We start from the raw sequence: 12875 nt of genomic DNA, 5'->3' as shown, positions 1-12875 counted from the left end.
CGCAATGTTAAATGCCGTTCGGACTCGGCTATAAAAAGGAGGTCCCTCTTCATTGAGCTAAATGTGGAACCGGGCAGCACTCAGTGATAAGAAAGAAGTTCACCAATGGACTAAGGACACAAAAAGAAGAGTTTTCTTTTCTGAGAGACGAAATTTTAGACAAGCAAAGTTTTCTTTTGATGCTAAAAAATTTTCATTAAAAGCAAATTAAACAAAATTATGACAATCGTTGTCTCGCTTATCATAAATTCGGATTTATTTGATAAACAAGAAAATACTTTATAAGATTTCGTTTCGGAGGAAAGTAATTTTTCTTTGGGTATGAGTCTGAAATAACGAACAGCAAATATAGCTAACGTAACCTAACCTTTGAAATCAGGCAATGGAAAATAGTACCCGCCCGTAATGGAAATAGTACCCATTACTACGTTTTTTCGATTTCGTTCTTCTGATAGCCCAATAACATTAGGTCGCAGTTTAAGGCGAAAACAACAATTTTATATTTTGCCAAATTTTTTTATTTTTATAGAAAATTTTGTCAAAATTTTATTTCTATAGAAAATTATATGAAATTTTGTCAAAATTATATTTTTGTAGAAAATTTTTTCAAAATTGTATTTTTATAGATTAATTTTCAAAAATTAATTTCTATAGAAAAATTTGCCAACAACTTTTTGGTTTAGAAAAATTTGCTAAAAAATTTATTTCTATAGAAAATTTTGCCAAAAACTTTTTGGCTTAGAAAATTTTGCCAAAAAAATTTTTTCTATACAGAAAATTTTTCCAAAAATTTTATTTCTATAGAAAATTTTGTCAAAATTTTATTTTTGCAGAAAACTTTATCAAAATTTAATTTCTATAGAAAATTTTGCCAAAACTTTTATTTGTATAGAAAATGTTGCCACAAATTTTATTTCTATAGAAATATTTACCAAAAATTATATTCCTATAGACAATTTAGCCACAAATATTATTTTGTCAAAATTATATTTTTGTAGAAAAATTTTGTCAAAATTATATTTTTGTAGACAATTTTTTCAAAATTTTATTTTTATAGATTAATTTTCAAAAATTAATTTCTACAGAAAATTTTGCCAAAAACTTTTTGTTTTAGAAAATTTTGCCAAAAAATTTATTTCTATAGAAAATTTTTCAAAAATTTTATTTCTGTAGATAGTTTTGTCAAAATTTTATTTTTGTAGAAAACTTTATCAAAATTTAATTTCTATAGAAAATTTTGCCAAAACTTGTATTTGTATAGAAAATGTTGCCACAAATTTTATTTCTATAGAAATATTTACCAAAAATTATATTCCTATAGACAATTTAGCCCAAAATGTTATTTCTATAGAAAATGTAATCAAAATTTTATTTCTGTAGAAAATTTTGCCACAAATGTTATTTCTATAGAAAAATTTGTCGAAATTTTATTTCTATAGAAAATTTTGTCAATTTTTTTTTTATATAAAAATTTTTTGCTTTACAAAATTTTGCCAAAATTTTTATTTCTATAGAATATTTTGTCAAAATTTTATTTCCATAGAATTTTATTTCTATAGAAAATGTTGTCAAAATTCTTCTATAGAAAATGTTATTTATATAGAAAAATTTTCAAAAAGTTATTTCCATAGAAAATTTTTTCAAAATTTTATTTCTATAGAAAATTGTATCAAAATGTTATTTCTATAGATAATTTTGTTAAAATTTTCTTTCTATAGAAAATTTTGTCAAAATTTTATTTTTATAGAAAATTTTTCAAAAAGTTATTTCCATAGAATTTTTTTCAAAATTTTGTTTCTATAGAAAATTGTATCAAAATGTTATTTCTATAGATAATTTTGTCTAAATTTTATTTCTATTGAAAAACAAAAATTTTATTTCTATAGAAAACTTTGCCACAAATTGTATCTCTATTGAAAATTTTTTCAAAATTTTATTTCTATAGAAAAGTGTATCACAAAATTTATTTCTATAGAAAATTTTTTCAAAATTTTATTCATATAGAAAATTGTATCAAAATGTTATTTCTATAGAAATATTAAAAAAAAAAAAAAATATTTCTATAGAAAAATTTGCTGAAAATTTTATTTATTTTAGAAAATTGTGCCAAAAATTTTTTTCTATAGCAAATTTTGCCAAAAAATTTATTTCTATAGTGAAGTAACTTTTATTTAAAGAGGAATATTTTGCAATTCTACCAAAACATCAGGAATTCTACCAATCTACCAAACAGTAAAAAAAGTAATAAAAGATTTGGCGGACGGAAAGAAATCATATAGAAAATTAGGTCGGTCACTCAAGTGTAAACTATTAAAAAAATAAGATTTTTCTGTAGCGTTACAATTCTTCGCAGAAAAAATATTGATCGAATTCACTCAGGAAATTAATTGATGCAATCATGAAAATATTAATATTAATCAACAACTTCAATTAAAAAATTAATTGGTCCAAGTAAAAACGCTAAATGCTCCATTTAATTTCTTTGTTTGATTTTTATTTTAATTACAATTAATTTTAAATAAAAAGTCTATCAAATTGAATAGTTTTTCAATTTTTATTAATATTTTAATTTAAAATTTTATAGTTAGTTTTTTTTTCTCTGCCTTATATATGTTTTTTCATATGTTTTAATCTTATTTTAGGCTCCATAACATTTGCTAATATGGGAATTGCTATGTTGGAACCCTCATTACCCCTATGGATGTTGGATAACATGGGCTCAAGTCGTTGGGAACAAGGTGTTGCATTTCTACCAGCCTCTATCAGTTATTTAATTGGAACGAATCTATTTGGTCCATTGGGTCATAAAATTGGTAGATGGTTTGCTGCTTGTTTGGGTTTGATCATCATCGGTGGATGTTTGATAATGGTAATTTGTACATAAATTTAAATAAAATTTCTTTAAAATTGCGACGAAAATTCAAAAATTTAATTTTCATATAGGCAAAATACATATTGATGGCCTAATATAAAAAAGGGCTAACATGGGTTTTGGTTAGTTTGAAGGAGAAAGAAAAAAAAACTTAAAAATCCATATAATTTTAGATACAACAAGAAATGTTCAAATGATAAATTAAATATGTAGCTTTTGTTTATTAAAAATTAGATTAAAAGTTTAAGACTCTAGCAGTCAATGCTTATAATATTGTTTATAATTTATTATATATATAATTAATTATTTAATAATAATTTTATTACCATGTTTGTTGTATCTAAAATATTTTGGGATTTTATTGAGATTTCCCTACCACTTTCATTTAATTTTATTTTATTTCTATAGAAAATTTTATTAAAATTATATTTCTGTAGAAAATTTTGCCAAAAAGTTAATTTCTATAGAAAATGTTTGCCAAATTGTATTTCTATCGAAAATTTTGTTAAAATTTTAGTTCTATAGAAAATATTGTCAAAATTTTATTTCTGTAGAAAGTTTTGTTAAAAATTTATTTCTATAGAAAATATTATCAAAATTTTATTTCTATAGCAAATTCTGTCAACATTTTATTTCTATAGAAAATTCTATCAAAATTTTATTTCTATAGAAAATGTTGTTAAAATTTTATTTCTATAAAAATATTTGTCATTTTCTATAGAAATATAATTTTAACAAAATTTTCTATAAAAAAAATTGACAAAGTTTTCTATAGAAATAAAATTTTGACAAAATTTTCTACAGAAATAAACTTTTGACAAAATTTTCTAAAGAACTAAAATTTTTACAAAATTTTCCATAGAAACAAAATTTTGTCAAAATTTTCTAAAGAAATAAAATTTGTACAAAATTTTCTATAGAAATGAAATGTTGACAAAATTTTCTATAGAAATGAATTGTTGACAAAATTTTCTATAGAAATAAAATTTTGACAAAATTTTCTATAGAAATAAAATTTTGACAAAATTTTCTATAGAAACAAAATTTTCTAAAGAAATAAAATTTTGACAAAATTTTCTATAGAAATAAAATTTTTTATAGAAATAAACTTTTGACAAAAATTTTCTATAGAAATATAATTTTAACAAAATTTTCTATAGAAATAAAATGTTGACAAAATTTTCTATAGAAATAAAATGTTGACAAAATTTTCTATAGAAATAAAATGTAGACAAAAATTTCTATAGAAAAAAAATGTAGACAAAAATTTCTATAGAAATAAATAAATAAATTTTATTTTCTATAGAAATAAATTTTATTTCTATAGAAAATGTTGATTCTATAGAAAATTTTGTAAACATTTTCTTTCTATAGAAAATTTTGGCAAAACTTTATTTCTTTAGAAAATTTTGATTCTATAGAAAATTTTGTAAAAATTTTATTTCTATAGAATATTTTGTCAACATTTTATTTCTATAGAAAATTGTGTCAACATTTTATTTCTACCGAAAATTTTGCTAAAATTTTATTTATATGGAAAATTCTGTCAAAATTTTATTTCTATAGAAAATTTTGTTAAAATTTTAATTCTATAGAAAATTTTGTTAAAATTTTATTTCTATATAAAATTTTGTTAAAATTTTTGTTTTATAGAACATTTATTTCTATAGAAAATTTTGTTAAAACTATATTTCTATATACAAATTTGTATAGAAAATTTTGTCCAAATTTTATTTCTATAGAAAATTTTGTCAAAATTTTATTTTTATAGAAAATTTTGTTAAAATTTTATTTCTACAGAAAATTTTGTTAAAATTATAATTCTATAGACAATTTTATCAACATTTTATTTCTATAGAAAATTTTGTCAAAATTTTATTTCTATAGAAAATTTTGTCAACATTTTATTTTTATAGAAAATTTTGTTAAAATTTTATTTCTATAGAAAATTTTGTTAAAATTATATTTCTATAGATAATTTTATCAACATTTTATTTCTATAGAAAATTTTGTTGAAATTATAGTTCTATAGAAAATTTTGTCAAAATTTTATTTCTATAGAAAATTTTGTCAAAATTTTATTTTCATAGAATATTTTGTTAAAATTTTATTTCTATAGAAAATTTTGTTGAAATTATATTTCTATAGATAATTTTGTCAAAATTTTATTTCTATAGAAAATTTTGTCAAAATTTTATTCCTATAGAAATTTTTGCTAACATTTTTCTTACCCCTTTCATTATATCAATATTGAATTAGGTTTTTTTATATTACGCCATCAATAGTCATCAATAGCATGAAAAATATCGTTTCGAATGTTATATATAGAAAGTCATTATCATTATATTTAGGAAATTATTTCAAATTATATTTTCTAATCGTATATCCTTTCCATTCTTCTAGATTCCCATGGCCACCTCTATAACACATTTGATTATACCAAATGCTGGTCTGGGCTTTGCCATTGGTATGGTGGACTCATCAATGATGCCCGAATTAGGTTATCTGGTAGATATACGCCATTCAGCGGTATATGGCAGTGTTTATGCCTTGGGTGATGTGGCCTTCTGTTTGGGTTTCGCTGTGGGCCCCGCCCTAAGTGGAACTCTGGTCAAGACCATAGGTTTCGAATGGATGTTATTTGGTATTGCTATTCTATGTTTCCTGTATGCTCCACTATTGACTCTGCTTAAGAATCCACCTACCAGGGAAGAAAAGAAGGTGGGTGTTGAAGAGGTTACCACAGTACAATCGAATGGTCCTGCCATTATGAATGACGGTGTTACAAATCCATCTTTTATTGAAAGTGAACGATTGTGACAGTTTTTATTTGTCGTTAAATTTTAAAGTGATTATTAGGCTTATATTGACAAAAGAGCTTTTTAATTTTGATTAAATTTTTTAGTTTAAAGTCTTATTTCAATGTAAATGCTTTTGTTTTAGTTTATTTAAATTTAGAAATGTTTTATTAAAAATTTATTTAAGGCCTTTTTTGACACTGCTTAAATTGTAGATATATTTTCTCTTTTCTTATAGAAAATATTTATTAAGTTTTATATTTATAATTTCTATATTCCTTTTTTATAAAAAAAATGTAAATAAATTGTTTTACAAAATTTTTCTTTAATTTTTATTTTTTCATTATTAATTATATACTTAGGTATTGTCCTAGAATAACAAGCTGATGAAAACACATAAGCACAGATCTTTGTACATTGGACGCTGATAATTTCCCAAATCAAAATGGTGTACTAACTAAATTCGTGAAATTAAGAAAACGTACAAATTTCACTAAATGGTACCCTTCAATAATTAGTGCAGGATACCATTTAGTACATTTATTATAACAAACAAAATAATGAATTTAAAAAATTTGAAAAATGTACCAAATGTACTAAATAGTACTATTCAATAACAACCGAATATAATGAATTCAAAAAGTGCAATTTGATGTTAGGGTGGGTCTTTATTAGGGATTGTGATCAGGATCAAAAAGTAAAGTGGAAACACTTTTTGATTATCACCTAAAGGTGAGTACTATGTTCGGGTTTTTTACCAAAACACAAAATAAAAGTACAAAAATTAAAAGTACAAAAGGCGATTATATTTTTATTACGCCTTGCCAAATAATTGATTGAAACGATCTAAGGAATTGATTGCGGATTATTTTATATTTCTAAATTAATTAATTTAAAAAAGTAACCGTGAAAACAAGCTGGGTTTCAGCTTTAAAACTGACCATAGTACTCAGCATGAACCAAAATTGTAATCTAGCTAGATTCGTGAAATTGACAAACGTACCAAATGTACTAAATTGTACCATTTAATATTTATCGAACATAATGAATTAAAAAAGTGATATTTCAAATTGTGGGTAGTGGTTTGGAATCACAACCAGATATATAAAACTTTGGATCTTCGACTTTTTCAAAATGTAGTCGAAATGTGGTCTTTTCGACTTCTTCAAAATTTTAAAAAGGCAAATATTGAAAAATTTGGAAAAGTCGACTTTTCCATCTTACGGCTTTTTAAAAATTTGGAAAAAAACTATTTTACGAAAATTTGGAAAATTCGACTGTTTCTAAATTTTCGAAAATTCAGAAAAAGTCGATATTTGAGAAAGAAGGCCTTTTTTTGAAAATTTGGGATAGTTGACTTTCTGGAAATTTAGAAAAGGCGACATTTTGACCGTTCGTTTTTTTCTAAATTAAAAAAAAATGATTTTTGAGTTTCGATTTTTCTAAATTTGGAGAAAAGTGGACTTTTTGACTTGCTGAAAATTTGGAAAAGTCTTCTTTACGAAAATTTGAGAAAGTCGACTTTTCGAAAATTTGGAAAAGTAGACCTTTCGGCATTTTGAAATTTTGTAAAGTCGACTTTCTGAAAATTTGGAAAAGGTGTAATTTCGACCGTTCGTCTTTTTCTAAATTTGGAAAAATTGACATTTCGACCGTCCAACTTCTAAATTTGGAAAAATCGACTTTTTCTAAATTTGGAAAAAAATTGACTTTTCGACTTCTTGAAAATTTTGGAAAAATGACTTTACGAAAATTGGGAAAAGTCTACTTCTCGAAAATTTTAGCAAATCGACTTTTCGAAAAATTGTAAAAGTCAAATTCTCGAAAACTTTAATAGGTCGACTTTTCAAAAAATTGGAAACATCGCATTTTCCACCTTTCGGCTTTTTGAAAATATTGGAAAACGGTCGACATTTCGACCGTTCGACTTCTAAATGTGGAAAATTGACTTTTTCTATATTTGGAGAAAAGTGGACTTTTCGACTTTTTGGCTATATGGGAAAGTCGACTTTTCGAAAATTTAGAAACGTTACGTATACACATTTCGGCTTTTTGAAAATTTTGGAAATGTCGACTTTTCGACCTTACGACTTTTTGAGTTTTGCTAATTTTAAAAAAATATTTGTAGATTCACGGAAACAAATTTTCAAAAAGAAAATGTTTCCAATTAAAGTCTTAATTGAGTTTTAAAAAATATTCAATTAAAAATTTAATTGATTCAAAAAATTTTTTAATTAAAACAAAAATTAAAAGTATCAATTAATTGTTTAATTGACTTTCAATTAATTCAATTTTTATTCACTTTCAATTGATTTTTTTATTGATACTATCATTTTTGTTATTGAAGACATTTCAATAAAAAAATTAATTGAATCAATTAATTTCGTGATTAAATCAGAAAAACAATTTTTGTGTGATTTCAAAAATACCAAAAGTCGATTAGTGGAATTGGAAGATTACAAAACGTCAACTTCGTCTTTGAAAACAAAAAGTCGACTAATCGACAAGTAGACATTTGTTTCCCTAGACTTGATACCTCCAAGTAATAAAAAATTTATATCTCCAAAGAAAATGGCATCGTTCATTATACTTAACATCAGACTCAATTACATAAAAAGTAAAATTTGATGGGATTTTTTGAAAATATTACATTTAGATACTTAAATGGTACAAAATAGTACTAAATTGTACAACTGAGTTTATTCCGGATACTAGGAGCTTAAGTATATAGCGAACGGAAGTAATGTAAGTAGAAATGTCTGCAGTCATGGGATCTAGATCCTCGAGCACACTTTTTCGATGGAGCACACTTTTTCTAAAATCCATACAGAAAACTACTAAACAAATACGTACTAAATGGTAATATTTAATATACTATATACCAAACAAAATGAGCAACAAATATAAAAATTGGTACATGAGAGGATTAGTAAATTTTAATAAAAGTGGGGAGAGAGTACAAATGTTACCGAAAGAAATGAGTTAAAATGAAAAAAAAATTTTTTTTTTGGTCAATATTAAGTTTTGGTACTTTTAAGTACCGAGATCTACTAAATTTAAATTTATGGATTTTAAATTCATTTGTTATACAGCAAGTGATAGGTGAATTCTAGTTAAAGTGGATTTTGGAAGTAAATGAGGTATAAGCTTTTAAAGTAGAGAACTCTCTCTAGCCTCTCTTGAGATATTTGAAAAGCATCCTAAAGATGGCGCCTAAATTTAAATTTATGAAATTTAAATTCCTTTTTTTATACAGCAAGTGACAGGTGAATTCTAGTTAAAGTGGATTTTGGAAGTGAATGAGGTATAAGCTTTTAAAGTAGAGATCTTTCAAGAACTCTTTCTAGCCATTTAAATTTTGAGATCTTCGAAAGTCATCCTATAGATGGCGCCCTAATAAAAATTAGAGATATATGGCTTCACTCTATGCAGATGAAAGACTATATCATTTATTTTTGTTTTATTTTTTAGTTTGCTTGCAGATTATTGTTTTCTTATATAAATTACATATAATTTATATAAAATTCAATTTTCTTTACAGTCTCTCATTGTTGGTGAACGTTCTGCGGTACGCTATGTAACATATCAAAATTATGAAGATGATGAATGAAGCCCCCACCTCCCCCATCGATAAACTTGGTAACGACAAACGAAACGAAATTAAAAAAAAACACTATATAAAAAAAAAATCAAAAAAAAAATGAACTATGGAAACTACAACAACCAACAATATCAGAAATATCATATGAAAAAAAAAACAATTTACAAAATAAAAATAAATCGAAATTTGGTTCGAAAGCTTTGGATGTTTATACAAACAAAAAAATTTATCTACAAATGAAAAATATTGGAAAAATGACATTTTTTAATTGTTGTTTGTTAACCGAAATTTTGAAGAAATGAAAAAAAAATAGTTAAAACTATTTCAGCAATTGGCCAATGAAAAAAAGCCACAAAAAATCAAAAAAAAAAATAATAATAATGAAAATTTGAGGAAAGAAAAAAAAATAGACAAATATACAAAATGGTTCGCATAAACGGGTGTTAAGAAACCTATATACGAAATGTTCCAAAAACCCGAAACTATGAATCCTTTAAAATGATATCTAACATACTATTATATTGTTACTCGTTATGCACTTATATCTAAAAAACAAAACATCTATACAATTTGGGAACTCCTTACCTTGCTACATTAAGGTTTTTGAGTTCTTTAAAAGAAATTTCTCATAAGAGAATTTCTACTCCCAGAAAAGGAGATGGCTGTCAGTGTAACCATTGGAATTGAGATAAATCAATATGATTCTAGGAATTTTCTTAAAATAATATGACTAAACATTTTAATATTAATTTTAAATATTTAATCAATTCAATCAATGATTGTTTTGAAATTTTCAGTTCAGTTATATTTTTTATAAATATTTTCAAAATTAATTTGATAGAAATAAACATTGTTGTTATCTTTTAATGAGGATGTCGAAGGACCATTTTTTGATATTTTGATATTAAAAGCAATTTTTATGTTTCTCATGGAGGTCGTAGGTTTTTGTCATCATTCATCATTCAATGGCATTTTGTTATAACTTTCCAACCATTTAACTATTTTATAACTATATAAAATAAAAAAAATAAAAAAAACTATAACCTTTGCCTATAGAGGGTTCAACTATTAAATAATAATCTGGAATAGATGGCGCTTATTCCTAAACTTGTCCTATTTTCTAAACCACCATTTCCAATAAAAGAATTAAAGGAACTAATTAATTGAAAATTTTAATTTTAAATAATATTTTAAATATTCACACAAAAAGTGGACAGAAAAATTAATTAAAAAATACTTTTTATTATGTTTTATTGAGGATGTCGAAGGACCATTTTTTATATGTAAGTAGAAATTTCTCCAGTCATGGAAAACTAGATTCTCGAATGTACGCTTAAAATAGAGCAGACTTTTTTTGAAAACCATACAGATAACTACTAAAAAAAATACCTAATAATTATTCAATATAATATATTAACAAACAAAAGGAATTACAAATTTGGTACAGTGGGGGAAAAACATGGACAGAAAAAATGGAAAACAGAAATGAATTAAAAATAGTTTTTGTTATCTATTATTGAGGATGTCGAAGGACCATTTTTTTATACTACCTTTTAAAAGCAGTTTTTATATTTATCGATAGACGACTCTACTATCAAATAATAATCGGCGGTAGATGGCGCTTATTCCAAAACTTCTCATATTTTCCAAATCTGTCAATGGAGGTTTAGAAATATTTTTTCAATAAAAGAATTAACTAAATTAACTAATTAATTAATTGACTAAGTTAAATAGTTGAGTCACTTAAATTTAAATATTAATTTAAAAATTTGAAGAAAAGAAATGTTTTTGTTGTCTTCTAATAGGATGTCGAAGGACCATTTTCTTATATTTCCTTTTAAAAACAGTTTTTGTTTAAATTTTAAAATAATTTAAAAACTTGAAGAAAAAAAATAGGAATATAAAAGTGCTTTTGTTGTCTTCTAATGAGGATGTCGAAGGACCATTTTTTATATTCTTCTTCTTTATTTGCAAATCCGTTATCCAGATATAAGCGATCATACCAAGGCCGTATTCAGGGGGGGGATGAGGGGGATCAAACCCCCCCCGAAATGAATGAATATTTTTATATAAATAAATATATATTTTTAGCTGCATAGAAAAATCTTATCGAAGATGTCGAAGAAAAGCTGGAGGTTTTATTTTGAAAAACGCTTACCTATAAAACTTGCACAAATCATAGAATACTAGTTGGAAAGTCCGTCAAACGACGGTCGTAAAAACAAATTGTTTTTGTTCTCGCACCACAAATTTCATTTTTGGAAAATGTCGTTCTGCTTTTTATTTGTGTTTGTTGTTCTTTTTGTGAACATGACTCGCTTTGTTTAGCCATAGCAAAAACAACGAAACAGCCAAACACACATGTGTAAATGAAATGGCGCAAAACCTGCGAAAAGAACCTGCCTAATTCAGCGATGGAAGCACTTGGAGAGTGCAATAAAGAGGTATTTCCAAACGTGCATATTCTTTTAAAAATTTTGGTCACTTTGCCAGTTACTCAGGGATGGAAAATACAATTTTTAAGAAAGTACAAAAAAGGTATTTTTTGAGCGGAAAGGTACTTTTTACTAAATTTCAAAAAAAAATTCACTGGAAAATTATTGTCAAGAGACTAAATTTTAAAGAAAATAAAATTTTGACAAAATTTTCTATATAAATAAAATTTTGCAAACATTTTCTATAGAAATAAAATTTTGCAAAAAAATCTGTAGAAAAAAAAATGTTGCAAAATTTTTTCTATAGAAATAGAATTTTGCAAAAATTTCCTATAGAAATAAAATTTTTACAAAATTTTCAATTGAAATAAAATTTTGACAACATTTTCTACCGAAATAAAAAAATCGATAATATAGAATCGCATTCTTTTTTTCGACTAAAACATTCTTGAAGATCAATAAAATCCTGTTTTTTATTATGTCTTTTACAAAATCGAGATTTTCTTCCCACATGAACATGTCTGTTTTGCCATATTTGTAAAAGACTATTAGCAAATAAGGTTGATAAAGACTTTCTCAAAATATTAAAATATTTTGTCAAAGATATTGTACCATAAATCTGATATCGACTCAAAAATGTCTACACAAAAGGCACTAAATCATTCGCGGGGTACTACGGTACTGACCGGGGTGAAAAAGTATTGAAAAAAGTACTATAGTACTGCATTTTCCATCCCTGCAGTTACTACGTACTCATCCGAACTTTCATTTTCAACAATGAAGAGATTAAAGACGTATCTTAGAAATTCGACTAGCGAGAGTAGACTCAATGGATTGGCATTAATGTCGGTTCATCGCCGAATAAATGTGCCGACTGAAGAAGTCATTGATTTATTTGCTGCCCAAAAAGCCCGTCGGCTCAATTTAATATTATAAAAATATTGTATACATACCTATGCATAAATAAATTTTTTTACACATGAGATTATATGAATATTTTTTTTTTTTTAAGTTGAACCCCCCCGAATTAAAATCCTGGCTACGGCCATACATACATCATACAATAAGTTAAACAAATATGTTAATAATTTCATTTCATAAACAGCTCTCGATTTCTTGCAGCTGATATCATATTACATTCATCCCGGAAACCTGTCCATTCTTGAATG

The 12875-nt window shown here is 24.8% G+C and overlaps 1 protein-coding gene across 5 annotated transcripts in view; it reads left to right on the top strand.

The window, feature by feature from the left end:
• The window catches only part of Vmat (Vesicular monoamine transporter), a 100603-nt gene extending 90610 nt beyond the window's left edge, over positions 1 to 9993 (top strand). For 4 of the 5 annotated variants that reach the window (XM_075310282.1, XM_075310283.1, XM_075310284.1 and 1 more), the window contains 2 exons: positions 2643 to 2869; positions 5276 to 5945. In XM_075310282.1, coding sequence (XP_075166397.1) covers positions 2643 to 2869; positions 5276 to 5692 — 644 coding nt within the window. In that variant the 3' untranslated portion in view covers positions 5693 to 5945. Of the gene's footprint in view, positions 1 to 2642; positions 2870 to 5275; positions 5946 to 9211 lie in introns of those variants that run through there. The other variant, XM_075310285.1, reaches the window with a different exon arrangement.
• The last annotated feature ends 2882 nt before the right edge of the window (positions 9994 to 12875 follow it).

This window comes from Haematobia irritans, chromosome 5 (genome assembly GCF_050003625.1).
Source record: "Haematobia irritans isolate KBUSLIRL chromosome 5, ASM5000362v1, whole genome shotgun sequence".
In the NCBI taxonomy this organism is placed as follows: domain Eukaryota; kingdom Metazoa; phylum Arthropoda; class Insecta; order Diptera; family Muscidae; genus Haematobia; species Haematobia irritans.
Note: the sequence above shows the minus strand (reverse complement) of the source record. Positions and strands in the feature narration are given on the sequence as shown.